This window comes from Streptopelia decaocto (assembly GCF_964273445.1).
Source record: "Streptopelia decaocto genome assembly, chromosome: 6".
Classification (NCBI taxonomy): domain Eukaryota; kingdom Metazoa; phylum Chordata; class Aves; order Columbiformes; family Columbidae; genus Streptopelia; species Streptopelia decaocto.
This window is the reverse complement of record NC_138660.1, coordinates 64675090-64692032: the sequence shown is the minus strand read 5'-3', so window position 1 is coordinate 64692032 and position 16943 is coordinate 64675090. Positions and strand designations below refer to the sequence as shown.

At 48.0% G+C, this 16943-nt stretch overlaps 1 protein-coding gene and 1 long non-coding RNA gene across 3 annotated transcripts in view; one reads left to right on the top strand and one right to left on the bottom strand.

Moving 5' to 3' along the window:
* The first annotated feature begins 323 nt into the window (after positions 1 to 323).
* Positions 324 to 16943, top strand: part of ZEB2 (zinc finger E-box binding homeobox 2) — a 114542-nt gene continuing 97922 nt past the window's right edge. The window contains exons 1-3 of one of the 2 annotated variants that reach the window (XM_082056044.1): positions 324 to 460; positions 565 to 663; positions 3234 to 3371. In XM_082056044.1, coding sequence (XP_081912170.1) covers positions 3299 to 3371 — 73 coding nt within the window. In that variant the 5' untranslated portion in view covers positions 324 to 460; positions 565 to 663; positions 3234 to 3298. Of the gene's footprint in view, positions 461 to 522; positions 664 to 3233; positions 3372 to 16943 lie in introns of those variants that run through there. The other variant, XM_082056043.1, reaches the window with a different exon arrangement.
* On the bottom strand, positions 517 to 3223 carry LOC309441395. The gene is made up of 3 exons (XR_014184365.1): positions 1104 to 3223; positions 941 to 1016; positions 517 to 643 (listed from the first exon to the last, which is right to left on the bottom strand). It is a non-coding gene; the product is annotated as an uncharacterized lncRNA (long non-coding RNA).

The following is a 16943-nucleotide window of genomic DNA, read 5'->3' as shown; positions in this document are numbered from 1 at the left end:
GCCGCGGGGGGAGAGGGGATGCGCCCGGGGGGGGGACAGAAGATGCAGGCGGGGTGGGGGGAGCAGGGTTGCAGGGGACGCAGCCCCCCGTGGTGTGGGGGCGAGGGGTGGGATGCGCTGAGTTTCCGCGGGGTGAGAGCGGCGGAGCGGCGCGGAGCAGCGCGGAGCGGCGGGGCGGGGGGCGGGCGCGGGGCGGGGGGCGGGCGGGAGGGAGGTGGAATTGCATTTCTGCCGCTAAAGCGTTTCGCGGAGACTTCAAGGTATAATCTATCCCAGATCCTTTCCCAGAGAGAAACTTGGCGATCACGTTTCCACATGATGCTCACGTTTGGTGCTCTTCAATTATCCCTCCCCACAAAGATAGGTGGCGTGTGTTTCAGGGTCTCTCCTCTCGCTCCTACAGAAAAGAAAAAGAAAAAAATGTCATTAGAAGAGGCGTAACACGTCAGTCCGTCCCCAGGTTTGTGTTTCCTGGAGTGGCAGAAAGAGATCAGTCCTAACCTGCCCAGCAGGAATAACGGTCCTTCCGACAACTCTTTGCAAGGCTTTTTACAATTTCTCCAGGAGCTGCATCTCCCTTCACCTTTTCTCCTCCACTTCGCGGCTTCTTCATGCTTTTTCTTCTCACCATTTCTGGCCAAAACTACAAACAAGACTTCGCAGGTAGGTTTGGAATTTAATTCCATTTTCTCTCCTTTTTTTTTTTTTTTTTTTAATTCTCCCTTTCTTTTTTTTTCTCACACCACCTCACGCTATAGCGGGCTTATTTAATTTCGATAGCATATTATTTCTAAACGTGTTGGCTTCTTTCTGGCATGTTTATACTTGGGGCGAAAAACCTTTTAACCGAAACCTGAAGTGCCATCGGTACCTCTCGGGGAAAGGATGAGCAGTTTCGGGGCTCTCGGGGTTGTGCCACCACCATCCCTGCTCCCCTTACCTGTCAGCCAGGTACGGGAGGTGCCTTTTACAACCCAGCAGCAAAAGTTTTAGTGTTAGGAAGGGACTTCATCCTCCTGGGGGGAAAAAAAAAATCCCCCTTACCCACCTCCTGCTCTTTTTATTTCAGGTTTCACATCTTAGCTCTGAAAGTTTGCAGGTACCTGTTAATGCTTTGCCCGCTCTGAGCCTGCAGAGCCAGCCCGGGCGCCGCTGGAGCCCCAGCCCGGGGCTCCCCGGCCAAGGATGTGTTTCCCCAAAACGGAAACTTTGTTGTTTTGTCTGCTTAGTTAGTTTCATTTCTTTATTTTATCTTGTGAAGCTGGGTGAAGTAACACCTTAACTTCTGGGATCCTAAAGCCAGAAGTGAAAGTACTGACTGGAACTTAAAAGTCGTTTACCAAAAAGCAAAAAAAAAAAAAAAAACAACCCAATATATACTTATTTTAAAAAGCTAGCCGGCCCTCTGGGAAGAAAAGTGTTGTCGAGATCTGCAGGTTTAAAATTATTGACAACTTTTTGCGGGAGGCTGAAGAGCAGGGAAGGTAATGAGACGCATTTTAAACATTTCACCATTAGTGGTTTTGCATTAAAACGCCAATTGCCGAGGCAAGCAGAGAGTCCGGGCTTTTCTCAGTTCCTCTCCGCTACATCTCCTGGTAGATGTGCCACGGTGATGCCACCATTGCCCACTCCAGGATAGGGAATAACTGGCAAATACTAAAGTTTCCAGCACATTTCTCACCCTCTTCCTTCCTCAGCCACATACATCCCCATAGCCACCAATTCACTCTGCCCAGGCGGAATCCCAAGCAGGAGAGTGTGAGTAAACACGCTGACCCTGCACACACTCTCAATATTCCCATCCTCTTACCTGCTCGGAGATTTATTTTAGCCAAGCAGGTTTTATAACCGCAAACGTCTGAAAAGAGAGTTCAGGCAGAATAAAAAGACCTAAGCAACCACACACTTCACTGCTCAGTCCTGGGGTGAAGCTCCAGTAAAGTAAAAAGACAGAAGGGAGGGAAGGAAGGATAAAAACATAAAAAAAAAAGGTGGGAAAAAAGCTCAATTTGCTGCAAAAAGAAAATGAAAAAATAGTTGAGGCAGGTAATAATTTGGGGGGTTTTCTGTGAAATTCCCAGTGCAGGAGAAGACAATGGATGCGAAGGCAAGGGGGGATCTTGCTCAGGAGAGCAAGGGTTAATTGCCCTTGTTTTACAGTTTGCATCTGTTACATCTTTTATAGCCCCCTGTTTAAACTAATCCTCGAGTCAAAGCATCTTTAAAGCTACAGCATCTTCTTCGAGATGGACAGAGTTTCAGGAGCGTTCTTGCAGCAAACCAAATGCTCCTGCCCTCTCCCTTTGACAGATAGAGCCTCCTGCACAGCCCGAGCACACAGCCACACACAGTAGGTCCAAAAGTTTACAAGTTAAAAAAAAATACAAACCAAAACCAAACACCACCAACAAAAAATAAAATAAAATAAAACCCAAACAACTGAAAACTCTGACAGCGGTAGTTTTGATTTCTGTTTCTTTTCTGGGAAGGAAAAAAAAAAAAAGAAAGACACTCTGAAGCTTTGTTTAACTAAGGGGCAGGGGAAACCCTGAATATTGTCAAACTGACTAAAAAGGTGACAGAGGTTTATAATTACACTCCTCGTTGTTAGGGGGAGGGGGAGGTCTCCGTGCTGTGCTTTACCCCAAAAGGACAGGGGAGAGCCATGTTTCCCTCTCCTCTGAACACTTTGCTGGAGTGCACTTTGGGGGATAAATAAAAATCATTATAAAGGCAGGAGAAGGAGGAGAGAAAGCTAGCATTTTGTGTGAAAAGAAGTTCTAATGTCAAATTAAAGTACTTTTAAGAGGAAATGGTCCGCCTAGCATTGAGTCAAACAGCCTACTGTAAAAGCTGTGCATTCCCTCATACGGTCATGAGTTATGACTCATTTGAGATGTAATTCTTGTCTCTCTGATCTGCTTTGCTGGTGCAATACACACACACAGGGGGAGAGACACACACGCTCACGCAGACACACACACACACACACACACACACACACACACAGAGAGCAAAAATAATTAAATAAAGAAGAAATCTGCCCGGCTGGGGACAGAGAGAGGGGGGAGCCCGCTCCGTCTGCGTCCCACCTCCCCCGGCACGGCAAAACCCCGCCGTGTGCGTGGATGGGTTCTTTTTCGGGTGCAAATTCGGGTCCCCGTTGGCGCCCTGCGTTTAAATGGGATATACCAATGCCCACATTGTTGCTGTGTTTGGTTGTTACATAGAGCCTGCGTGCTGCTGAATCAGGGAGTCGAGTCCATGCGAACTGCCATCTGATCCACTCTTATCAATGAAGCAGCAGATCATGGCGGATGGCCCCAGGTGTAAGAGGCGAAAACAAGCCAACCCCCGGAGGAAAAACGGTAAGCGGCCCCCCCAAGCAAACTTTTTCCGGCCGGCTCCGCCGCGGCGAGGGGGGGGAAGCCGGTCGCAGGACGGGGACGGGGCGGGGAGCGGGGAAGGAGGGGGGGGAGACGGGGACGGCGCCCGCCCGGGCGGCAGCGGCGGCGGCAGCGGCGCCCGCCCGGCTCTCGCCGCCCTCCGCCTCCCCTGCGCGGCCGCGGGGCCGTCCCGGGGAGGCTGCGCGGCCGCGGGACGCCGGCGGAGTGTTGGGGGGTGGGTGGTGAGGAGGAGGAGGAAGGAAGCGGGGGGGTCTCAGCGCGCCGCAGCCGCCGGCGCGCCCCAAAGTTTGTTGCGCGGGCGCGGAGCGGACGGGGCCGCTGCGGAGCGCGGCCGGAGCGGCGGGGTTGGGGGGTGGCCGGCCCGGTTCGCCCGGCCGCTTCCCGGGTCGCTTCGGGCGCTGTCAGGGTCCGGGGAGCGGAAAGAAGCGGAGCTGGGCGGTGGGAGGCGCGGAGCGGCGCGGAGCGGGGCGGGAGGGCAGCCGGCCCTGGGAAAAAAACCGGCAGCGTGAGAACCCCGAGGCAGGCTGGCACCGACTTAGCGACTCTCTCTCTTTTTTCTTTTTTTTATTGTTAGGGACTCGAAAACGAAACTTCCTCCTCCCTAATAATTAATAATACTAATGAGTTTGGTGCCCAATTGTCCATAGTTGCCCTCTCCCCCGGTCTCCGCCGGCCGCGGAGGGCCGGGGCTCAGTGGGACGCGGTGTTCCGGGCTGATTTCACATTTGGCAGCTTTCACTTGGTGTGGGTCTCTCTTTTCTCCGTCTCTCCCCGTCCCTCCCTTAGTTTCTTCCTTTTCTCCTCCGGCTGATCGTCTCCCCCCCCACCGCCAGCCTCCCCCTCCCCACCCGCAGCCTCTCTCATGGCCATCCCGGCCCCGCTTCCAACAACTTTCCTCTCGAAGGAGCCGGAGGAAGGAAGATATTTTGTATGAACCTGAACCCGTGCGCTTATAGCTCAGCTACTTCATTTAAGTGGAGAGGTGGAGGGCAGAGCGGGGCAGGGGGGGGGGACACGGACGAAAAGGGGGGGACACACACATAACAACAACAACAACAAAAAACCCACAAAGACAAGAGAATGTTGATTAGAAACAAATGATCCTGGCCCCCCCCTCCCCTTGCCTCTCTCTAGGTTGTGAGTGTGTGTGTGTGTGCGTGTGTGTGTGTCTTTTTCTTGTTGTGGTGGAGGCGTCGAGCCATATGGGGGAGTGATAGAGGAATTTTAGTCAGAAACTGTTCGTTATGTTACACTGGCTTTTCCCTTTGTGTTGTCTTTGATCTATTTGCTTGGCTTAGTATTACAAAAAAACCCCAACTAAAATAATATATTCGGAGCAGCTTCCCAAGGATCCGTTCCTTGTTATCTTTTTTTTAAAGTCTCTCCCCCTCCACCACCACCCTTTACTCTTGTGTCTGTCATTATTTAAGGTGGTCCTCACAGAGGAGACCTCCCCTTCCCCTCATCTCTGGGTAATTTAGTAGACATTAAAATTACACGTAATGTTTCCCTCTCCTCTCTTGTGTTTCCTCAGTTCTTTTTATTAAACGTTGGTTATTGATTTTCTAAAATCAATGTCTGTTGTGGGGCTTTTTTCCCCTTACAAGTATCTAAAGCACGTTGCTGATCAACTGGATAACAAAAGCTTTGTGTCAAGTAGCCTTTTTTCTTATGTTAAACAGTCATTTTTGAGAGAAAAAGAGAATGAGATTTAAAGCAACGCAGCCAGAAGTACTCTTTTGCAGTAAAGAATATTCTGTTTGAGGGGGTTTTATTCTTCTTCTTCAGCCTCCTCGCTTTTTCATACAAGATTATTAGTTTAGCGGGTTAGACCCATCACATGCTCTGTGATGAGGGATGCGTCTACGTGTTTAACATTTTCTCAACACGATTTGAGTCGCAAAAAAAAAAAGACAACAACCCAAACCCAAAATAAAAAGCTGGATGCCTGTGTTTGCCTAAGAGACCAAGACTGCAGCCTGTACGTCCTGTTATTGCACCCAAGACTTTGGGAACATGCATGGACCGGGGTGGCACAGATTCTTGCTGCTCCTGTGCAAAAGTGTGTTTTGCACGGAGCTGCTCTAACTTGAGAAGCCACCACACTTGGGAGTCGAAAGTTTAATTGCGATTTTTTTAAGGTAACCACTTAAAGATCCTGCAAACTTCATTTCAAGTGTGTGCGCGCTGGTTTCACGAAGGTCTAAGTTCTCCCTTCAGTGTCTTGCTCTGGCCAAGACAGGGTGGGGGGAAATAATTCTCGACTTTCTGTCTATACACTCTTTTCTGTTTGTGCTCCACAATTTGTTTCTTTCATTCATTTCTGTGTGAGAAATGTCCTGCTTCTGAGAAGCAGGTAGACGAGCCAGGGTGGGTTCCGTTAGGCTTGTTTTGGTTATTTTTTTTTGCATTTTCCCTTTCTCGACAAGCACGTATCCAATGCCTTTCCCGTTGGGAATTGCCCAGGATTTATCTGGACTGAGTGGATTTTTCTTCTTTCCTGGATTCGTGGAAAAGATGCCACTTCTGAGCTTGTGTCTTTGCTGATAACACCAGAAACGGTGATGCTTATCGAAAGCAGGCAGAAATTCCTTAGAAACGCAGCAGAACCAAAATAAAATTTAAAAGCCACAAGGAATAAAAATAAAAATAGGCGGTCATCAAGGAAGGTAGAGAGTGTGAGTGCAATCACTCACAAATTACAGACGGGATCAAAACAGAATAATCCAACTAATGCCTCAGTGGGCTCCACGCCTGTGTGCGAGGATGGGCAAGGCTCGGGATTAGATACCGGGGCTGGATAAAATTACGGCGGAGTTAAATAGGGTAGAAAGGAGGAAAACTCGGGATTTTCCAAGATAACGGGGTTGATCAGAGAGGTGTGTGGGGGGGTAGTGCTGAGAGAGGCGATATGGGAGTCAATGAGGGGTGAGCCCCCCGGGGAGGAGGAGAGGGGACACAGCACGGAGGATGGGAAGGAGAGGACCCCGAAAGCGGGGCGGGGGGACGCGGGGGGGTGCGGAGCGGCAGCCCAGGAATGCGGCGGCGCTCCGGGAAGTTCAGTCAGATGATTCCCAGCGCCTGACTCACTTCGCGGCACTTTCACTCGGGAGAAGTCGCGGCAAAAGAGGAGGAGGAAGAGGAGGAGGAGGAGGAGAGGGCAGCGAGCCCCCTTTCCGCACGGGCGGAGGCGGGGGGGGGCTGCGCTGGCGGCCGGTGCGGAGCGGCGCGGAGCGGTGCGGAACCGCTGTCCGGCCGGCCCAGTGCCCTGCCCTGCCATCCCTTAGCAGATGAGCTGCCTCTCCTTGTTGTTGGTTTGGCGTTTCTTGGTTATACTTTTTTTCCTCCCTTCCTTTCCTCTCCTTCCTCGAAAATAAAAATCAAATTAAAATCCCCATGAAGGGGGAAGAGGGGGGAAAGTTGGACCTAATTTACTCCAAAGTTTCAGTAAACAGCTCTCTTTGATTCCTTTGCCATCTCGCTTCCAGTTATAAAGAAAAGGGAGAAAGTTCAATGCTTTCAGGGCGTCTGATCCGAGGGAGAGCACAGACCAAACAAGCAGACACAATTAGACTTGCTCAGAGCCTTTACCAAAAAGACACCCACCCACCCTCCTTTCGGGGATGCTGGGGAAGAGGGAAAAAACCTCCTTCACTTCCCACTTGAAAAAAAAAAAAAAAAAAGAGAGGGGAAAAAAATTAAAAACAATTAAAAAAATAAAAGCCTGCCTGCTGCCTTTAGTGAGTGGGATGTGAGGCTTGTGTTCCCTGCCTGGAGAAGTTTGGAGGTAGCTAGACTGAGGCTCGGGTGTGAGGAGGAAAAGTGGGTTTTGTGCAATTCAGGTGGCAGAAGGCAGAGCGGGCATGTGGGAGCGCTCCTGTTCCCGGGGACCTCTGCAAGGCTGGGAATCCGTTGCGAGCAGATTCCTCCCAGAGTTGGGTATTGGGTAGGGAGACAAATGGACAAGCTCCAGAAAAGCACCTGGAGAGAGGTATTAAAAATTAATGCCATAAATGCGAGTGTGACCAGGGCGTAATGATTATCTAGCTGCATTTTCTCGGTGCAGATTCATGTCCAGGCTGAGCTGTGACATGGAGCAGAGGAGGTTGTTTTCTGTGTCAAGCCTGATCTGTTTGTTTTATTCTGAGTTTCGAGAAAACCAGCGAATTTGGAGATCAGTGCCTTATTTACTGTTTGCGTCTGCGGCCATTCGGTACTTACTGGCTGTTGCTTATTGCACATGCTTCGCAAGGAAACTTTTGGGGGAATTTCTAATTGCTGTAAGAAAATATATTTGATGCCTGGGAAAAGCCGTATTTGAAAAGTTAAAAAAAAAAATAGAAACCATTACAAGTTAATTATCGGTAATTATACATATCCAACTGCCCAAGGTAGGGAAAATATATGGAAGAATGGCAGACTGAAATGCAAGCTCTCAGGACAGGCTGGTAATATTGCCCAAGAAAAATGTGTGTCTCACTTTAGAGTGGAAAGAAGGGTGTTGATTCTTTTACAGCAGCCCCACATTCATTCCAAGAAATAGGAAATTCTTCGCCTCACAACAGTTTTTGGCATCTGCATTATCCCAGTGCTTTTAAGGTGCATTTTCTCCTCTGTGAAAGAGAACTCTTTGTCCTTTTTTCCTCCAAGACCATGGCTTCCCAAGGTAGACACTATTTTGTGCCTGTCACATAGAAAGGGAGTGCAGGTTTGCAGTGCTCACAGACAATTGATTGTCTGCCCTAATGTGTTTCATTTACATGTTTATAACGTCAATAGTGCTGGGGTGTCCACTGTACCATTCATTCCAGCATTCCCACAAGGGTGCAATTGTCTGAATGGCCAAGTCAGACACCTTTTTGATTGCTCTTTAGTTGTCTTTTTAGAGTATGGAGAAAAAGGAGAGAAATCTGTGATGCAGAAACACTAGTTGAAAATATTTCAGAATTAAACGTCACCCATTAAAGCAGATGTGAGCATTAGGCAAACAATATATTTTAACTAAGGTTCTGAAGATGGAAACAGATTCAGAATAGTGGGGATGGTTACTGCACACGACATACAGCCCTGTCCCTTATTTTTTTCTATATATTTATTTTTTAATGATTTCTCGTTTTCATTTTCGTTTCTGCCCCTCTAAATGCACCCACCTCCTAACTCTTTGTACGCTTAATTGTAATTTGTGATTTTTTTCCTATGTATTTACCCCTCTCTGTTTACATCAGCTAACCACTTGGAAAGTCTATTGAGGGAATATTTAGGCTGTGAGAAGTATAAACTTAAAAAAAAATACAAATATTTCCTCATCAAGCATTTTTAATGAAAAAAAATACAATGCTTAGACTTTTTCTTGAAGCAGCTTAACTTAAATAGCTGTGTAGCAACTTCTTATGCCTGCGGATGCCGTCCTCTTGCGCTGTGAGCTTCCAGCAAAGTGTTTTTAGGAGTTCCCAAGTCAATAGAAGATCACTTTTAAAGGTGTGCTGCGCTGTTTTGATACGCCACACTGTCCTTTATCATGGGAGTTGCTTCTGAGGGAGGCAAGAAATGATTGCTCATGTTTCATACCCGAATAAATAAGCCACGCAGCTTATTGAAATTCACGCGTAGAGATACATGTATACGTGTGTACACACCTAGGCGTGCGTACATCGTATGTATATGGTACACATAGGTACGCCTAAATATAACGGTTCACATTTCAGACGAGATCATTCCCCCCTAAAAATGATGCTGATCCCAGGAGCTCCAATTAATACAAGTTGACCTGTTCCATCCGTGATCCATAAGGGAAAAGAGCACTAAGTCCTGTAGCTTCTGCTCGGGAGGTAAAAAAAAGGGAAAACTTTTTTTTCCCCTTTTTTTCTTTTCCCCTCCCCAATATCATTTTTGTTGTAATTTTTAAAAAATGCCTGTTTGTGGAGAGATATTTTTTCCAATTTTTTTTTTCTCTGTGCCTAACAGGGAAGACACACACAGTAGATGCACCGTTAGCTGAACCCCTGACACGGCGGTCTTTTGAATGCCTTAGGTATGATTTCACTTTCGCTCACATCAATGCTGACCTGAATGCCTTTCATATCTGATCCGCTGTGTCTCTCCCAGTAAACATCCCCTGAGGGGAGAACAAAGAAAGGAGCTCTTCTTCTTCTTAATCACAATTCAGCCCATTCACCGCCGGCAGGCTACATTTGCATTCTGCAACAGAAAGCCAAGATGAAAAGGAAAAAAAAAAGAGTGAGAAGAAGGGGGGAAAAAGCAGAAGGGTGGAGGCTGAGTAAAATAACTTAGGTGTTTGTAGCTGTTTGTTGGGCTTCCCCTAGTTACAAGCCTTATATAGATCCTGCTCTACCCAGGCTTGGCTCTCCTGACAGGCAGATAGTGTTACAAGATGCCTGTACTATTCATGGCCACTCGCTCTAACACTTGAGGTAGAAAGTGTCAGAGAGGGATCAAATTCTACTCTGAGAAGTCTGTTATAGTTAGGGTCAGGTGTGTGTACTCTCAGCTCTTGACTGCTGCCTATTATTTTGTTTTAATTACTATTATTGTTTACTCACCATGACCTTGTGGAGCGGGGGTGGCTGGGGGTGAGACAGGCTCGGCCACCACCGGCGAGCAGATTAGCGGGGAAAAAATAGATAAAATAAATCTCCCTTTCCCCTATTTAATTGTATTTTTAAAATATTTTTGGCATGGTTTTTTGGAAGGGTCGGGATGGTGTTTTTTGCGGCCGGCAGGGCCGGGGGACCGCGGGGGTGTCCCCAGCCTGGCGACCGGCCCGGGCTGCCCCGACCCAACGGGGAAAAGCAACAACTCAGCAAATCCTCAGCGGCACCACCAGCAAATGCTCACGGAGGAGGAGGAGGAGGAGGAGGAGGAGGAAGGCGAGATTTGTGGAAGTTTCTGTCGCTGGGCTCCCTCGTGGGGTTTCGTAGCCACGTTCATGTACATTTTCTGTCTGTGTCCCCCTCCCGTGTCCCTGTCCCTCATTCAGCCCAGATTTGTTTGTTCTTCAGAAGCTCTTCTGTGCTTTTAATCAGACAGTTAAAAAAAAAAATATGGTGAGGTCTTTGGTCGTAGCCACTTTTTCTCACCAAGAGGAGGTTTATTTATAACTGGATCCTGCTTACTGAGAAGTATTTAAGCCCTTTCAGGCAGAGCTGTCAAAATTTCCTGTGTTGTTTGCCTCTATTTGCAACATGTAAAAAGTAATATGCAGTTGCTGGTGTTGGAATAACCGGGGTAGTGCAGAAATCTCAAGTGACAAGTTTTCAACTACACTATCTCCTGCCGACCAAACTGTCATTTTTTTTCCAGAAAGCACTTTTAAGAACCTAACAGTTTTTTTTTCCCCCCATCAGCAAATAGATTAAACGTGCTAAAGCAACTTCGAGAGGGGAAGAACAGTTTGAACAATGAGGAGCGGGAGGGATGTCTTATTTTCCTGTGGCTGCTATGGCAGATTTCACTCATAAGGAGCACACTAACCGAGATGTTACCAGTTGAACAGAAGCATGTGACACAGATTCCTGATTTTTTCCCAGAAGATTTACAGAATTTACAAAAAGAGATTATCTCTACACCTTCCACCCTCCTAACCACCCCCATGACCCAAGCAATGGAGGATTTAGGCAGATTTACTTCAGTAAACACCTTTGGACACTTGGGGAAAAGTAGGAGTCTGTTTGCAAAAGCAGGCTTTTGTTAAGGGAGGTGCTGGATAATGCTTTACCAAGCAGCTGTGATATTAACCTACCCAGTAATGCTGGAAAAGAGCGTTAACTCCTTGTGCACGCCAGGCCATGCTGGCCCTGCAGGTACCAGGCCCTGGGGGGGCGACTTGAGGGGGACACAGGCGAGGAGGTGGCGCTGCTGAGGTCACAGCAGCCCCTCAACCTGACGCGTCTTTGACTTGCTGCTAGCTGAGTCTTTCGGGGTCAATCCATCAGATCCAGGGTTGGGAAGAGCTCTAAGGCATCGCCTCCTCCATCAGTTTGGGGTCACCTATATGGGTGTGCGTACACACACATGCACACTCCATATCTACCCCTATGTATATAACATATCCCAAAACGTCTCTATGAAAGCTTGCAAGCATTGCTAAGAGAGGAAGGTCAGTGTAGGATTCGCACTCGGGCAGTAAAATAGCTGAGAAGTTGCAGTGGCAAACCTGGGCTTCACATTCCCAAAAGTGAACTTTTTTTTTCCTTTTTTTTGAGAAAGCTGCTTATTGCTTTTTCTGAGCCATTAGAAGAAGGAGTTAATAAGTTAGTTATTTTTGCTGGGTATAAGAATAACTTCACAGGTGTTTATTTCTTTTAGCTTGAATAAGATTCCTTCATTTGGGGATTTTTGCTGTCGAGGGTCCTTTTTATTTTCTTTTTTTTTAAGAAGTGTAGGTGTCAATGTTAGAGCAGCCACAAATGTGTGAGAAAGCAAAGGGTATGAGACGTGACAGAATTAAAGGTGTTTGCTATGTTGTTACCCGTGTGTCAAGCTGCAAGCTCCCTTTGTCACAGGCTCCTGGTGATTTGATAGCGCGGATCCACTTCCCTTCCAAGTGATACAGCAATTTCCAACTGGGGGGGGTTAATGCGGTGCAGTCGTTGCTATTGCCTTTGCCTCTCCAAAGACATTTAAACACCTCAACATCGCGCACACCCCATTACTCCCACCTTACATGAGGGTGCTGTGCGCTCAGGCACCAGGACAGCAGCCATAGCATTACAGTATCTGGCATGGAGCGTCGTTTGGCAGCAGTGTCATCTGCCAAATCATCCCATAATTACGTTTTATGTTATTTGTATGAATGACCAAGCATGCAGTATTCCTTTTGAAATCAAAGGAAGGCTTAAAACGCGTTTTTGAATACTTTCAGACCATGGTCAGGTCACAGTTTGGGAGTTGAATTAAACTGATCTCATTTGTGATCTAATTGAGGTTGGCAACAACCTTAGCAGTAGCAATAACATACAAATACAAATCAAAGAGTAGAATTCAGCAAATCAGATCTTTTGCTCGAATTCTGCCTGGGAGTTATTCTCCGACTGCCAACAGAGAAGTTAAACTTTGTCCCGCTTCTCAGCGGCAGCGCAAGCCTTGCATATTTTTCGAGGATTTGACAGGAAAGTTGGGTTGGATAGATGGGCACACAAAGGCGAGAAGGGAGCTGTGCCTCCTCGGACAGGGAGCAAGGAGCAGCGACTGACTCATCACGTATGTTTCTGGAAAGCCCAGTGGCAGAAAGTACAAGAGGTGTAACGGGGGAGTATGGTTAGGAAGGACTAGAAAGAGTGATAGGTCGCTGCAAACAGGAACGATTATTCCGAGCCGAAAGTCAAGGCAGCTCCCTATCTTTACATCTATCGCTGCGGATTCCAGGAATGTAATTACCAGAGTGGCTGCGAATTGTTGACAAATTTCCCTGGGTCTGTCGGGAGCTGGCGTTGCGAGCGGCGGGGCTGGGAGCCGCGGCCGGGCAGGCGGCGGCCCCGACGTGCGGGCTCCGTGCGGGGCCCCGGGCGGGCGGAGCGGCTCGGCCCGGACAGGGCATCCCCGTCGGGGAGGGCGACAGCCGGGGCGGCGCTCAGCGCAGCCCCCACACCCCAAACGGGGATGCTGCCGGTTCCCTCCCCCGGGACCCCCCGCGTTCGGAGGCGGCGGAGCGGGGCAGGGACCCGCCACCCCCGGGGAGCATCCCCCACCCCCCTGGGCCGCGCCGACACCACGGTGCGGAGCGGTGCGGAGCGGGCTGGAGACGCAGCCGCAGGCGCGATGCGCTTGGGCGGGGGAGTGCGAAGCCACCTCGCCCTGTCCCGCCCCGGGGCAGAGGTGTCAACCGCCTCTTTGGGGCGGCGGGTGGGGGGGACGCGGGGTCTCAGCGCTGTCACCCGCCGCTGCCGAGCAAACCCCTCCGCGGGGCGAGGTGACAAACGCCGGCGGGGCGGCCCGGCCGCTCCCGGGAGATCTGTCTGTCCGTCCCCCCCGGCCGACTCCCCCGGCCCCCAGTCGGGCTCCCGCGGCGGCGCAGCCCCAAACTTTGCTCCCAAGAGGGAGGAAGAGGAGGAGAAGCGGCTCCGCGCTGCCTGCTGCTCCTCCTGGGTCTGGGCTTGCAAGTGTGTCCTCAACTTCCAGCCCCCCCCAGCTCCTCCGGGCCATTTTTTTCTTTGACTAAAACCTGTTTACTCGCCTCTTTGTTTTTTGACGTTAAACGAGTTTCCATCTACTACTCCTGCGGATCTCTAAGAAATAGATAAACCATTATATTTCCCCCTTTCTCCACCCCCCCCCCCGCTCGTATTTTAAAGCAGCGATCCTGACAGCAGTACTATTATTGCACTTTATGTTTTAGTGGATGTTTGCTGTTGCTAGTTACAGCAACACTTATCATAAGACAGCAAGAAAAGAGTAGTCCCTGGTAATTAAAGTAATGAAATATTCATTTACTCTACCTTTTCAGTAGTCTCACAAATTAGGCTGCTACATTTAATGCCTGCACTGCCTCTGTTTTTATTATAATGGCAGCTTTCGCATCTGCAATTAGGACTAATTCTGACAGTTACAATTTCTGAGGGATGGTAAACAGTGAACGAGATGTGCAGCAGTGGTATTACACGTGAAAAGCCCTTGTCTCTTTAACCTTGTTGTTTTTTTTTCTCGCAGAGGTTACCTTTTCCCGATGGTGCAAAATCGACTTGACATAACTGTTCATCAGTTTCAGGGTTTTCCCTGGAGGTATTTGCATCAAATCAGCCCAGTCAAGCTTCAAGTTGAAATTGGCAGGCCAGAAAACTGACAGGGTAGGGACTGGGAAAGAGACAGCTAAAGTGCAGGCAGCGAGCTGACAGCAGAGGCGGGCAGGCAGGGGGAGAAGGCTCCGAACCCCCCCAGCCCTCCCCGGGTTCCCCCCCGGGTCCCCTCTGTCCCCCCTCTGTCCCCACCCTGAGCTGTCGCGAAGGGGCCGTGCGGTGGGAACTGGCCCCGGTACCCGGAGGAGGCCGGTGGGGATATGGAGGGGGGGGTAAAAAAAAACCCCAACAAAAACCATAAAGGGGGGAAAAAGGTGTTGTAAAACAAAGAGAGAAGTTGGCGTCGTTAACAAGCTTATTTTGCGGCAGTTCTTTGCGGAGTCGTGTCGTGTTTATGCGCTACGACTGTTAAGAGAAGTGAGTGAGAAGGTTGTTAATACCGATGAAAACATATTTTGATCAGCTCAAAAAAAAAAACCTCCAAACCCTCCCAACCCAGAGAGACGTTCATCTGCAAAGATAATTACGTTAGAATCAAAACAAACATTTCCTCGAATATGTTGTTTCATTTATCCTGTGTCACGAGCCGGGGGGGGCTCCCAATAGAATGATGTGAAAATTAATGTTTCGTGGATTGTTGGCCAAATCAGGACCGTTCCCTGTGACAGCCCCCCCTGCACCCCGACAAAATTTTACTTCTTTGAAAATAATTGCAACTCTTATGTAGCGTGGAAAGGGGCAGCACAGCAAGGAACAGGCAGCACCATCAGACCCGTTCCTTCCTTAAAGGTGGAAAAGAGCAAAACTGTGTTACTTTCCTGAGGAAGAGAGCTGACTATATACATATATATATATATATATATTTTTTTTTTTTCCTAAATATATATATATGTAGTCTTTACCAGATGATGAAAAAAAAATCCCTCTCACTTTTCCTACCAGACTTGTGCTAAAGTAAGCCTTGCTTTCAAACAGTTTTTCAGCTGTGTGTGTGACAGGCATTGGCTGATCTGCTGATGCCCATTCGACAGGCACTGTTGAGCTAAAGTGGTGTGACGGCACAGTTTTGTTAAGCTGTGAACAAAGGGCTGGAGATGCCTCGCTGGCATCATCCATGTGCATATTGGCCTTGTCACAGTTTTGCTTGATTTAATGCTCTGTTTATTCCTAGATATTAGAACTTAAATTCCAAACAATATGTTTTCATATACCGCACACAAACTTTATTTTAAAAGCTTTCGCTCCCAAGAACTACAGATCCATTTGTCTGTGCAAGATCCATGCAGCAAACATTTAAAATGTAGCTCCCAGAAAAAAAGAGGTGGCCGGTAGCCTCTTAACTGTTACCCAGTTAAAAAAACGGGATTTCGGTTTTAAAAAGTCTTATAAGGGTAACAGATTTATTTCTTCTTTGATCATTTGTTGAGAGTTGTTATTTATTTCAACAGTGGATTTTCTTCTAAGCTCCTAAGGAGAGGTTACCCCGTGTGCAGGCAGGGCGGGCAGGATGGACTTTTCAAGTGCCATATCATCCCAGCGGTGTTGCTGTGATAAAAGCAGAGCTTTGCAAATACCTGTAGGCGTAGTCGGAGGACTATTGGCAGGCAGAAATAAAGCAAGCTGGGTTATGGCAGGTTAGTGGAAGGGAGCAGGAAACTGGATTAAGATGAAAATACATGTATGTTCATTAGGTGGCCACAACTTTGCATCTCAGCAGTTCGTCGAGAGAAAACATGAGCATGTGGAGCTACATTCAGGTTTTGATTCTCTTTTTTAGAGACGCTGTGGACTTTATCTGTAGAATGCTTTTTATTTTTTTCCTTTTATTTTTCTCCCCTTCTTCATCTCCTTTTTAAACTCTCTTCAGGTTTGCTGCAAGTGTTTGCTGAGAGATTAGTTAGCCAGCTTCCATGGAGGAGGTAGCCCTGGGAAGCAGCTCGTTGCAGGGAGGAATGCTCAGTAGGTCAGGGCATGAAGATATAAGGAGCTGCCCCAGCTGAGACTGGGGATCAGGTATTTTCCTCTTTGTTTCCTATCAGAGACAAAGTGCTTATGGAAAGGTTTGTGGTGAGACATCAAATCCCAGCAGGAGCACAGATGTTCCCACTTTTACAGGCTTACCAATGAACATTTCAGCTTAAACAAGTTTATGAAATAAAAAGATTTATTTATTTTTCCTTAGTAGATGCAGCATCTTAGTTTGATTGTGTAAAGATTGTATCGCTCCAGCCACTCAGGGTTATTTGGTCCAAGAAACGGTGCTTTACTTGAGGGCTATAAGTAGCCATGGGAGAGAGGGAAAGAGGGGGAGGAGGGAGCAGTCAGCAAAATGAAAGTATTCCTTCTCCAAACAGTGTAGTCTAGAGCCTAAATCTGAAATTGAATCTGCTGGGCAAAACCTGTACAATTTTTCTACCTGCCCTTAGTCTGCTTCCTTTCAACGATGACAGTTTTACTAACTGAAATGAATGGGCTCGCTCGCTCCCGTACCTTTGCTCAGTGTGCGTTTACATCAGGTACTTCAAACAGAGCTGGGTGATATATGGAGGGGGACAGCTTGCGCAGAATAAGCTTTAATGGTTAATTTTTGTATAGCTTTATAAATGAAAGGGACTTAAACCTACTAGTGGTATAGATCACAAGACCTTATGTGGTCTATTCTTCTCTAGATGCACAAGAGATTTACGTGCCTAAGTCCCATAAGAGTTAATGGGAGTTACGCATGTAAATCTCTTCCACAGTGAGATAATAGACCCTTTTATGTATGGATAGCTGGATTCTT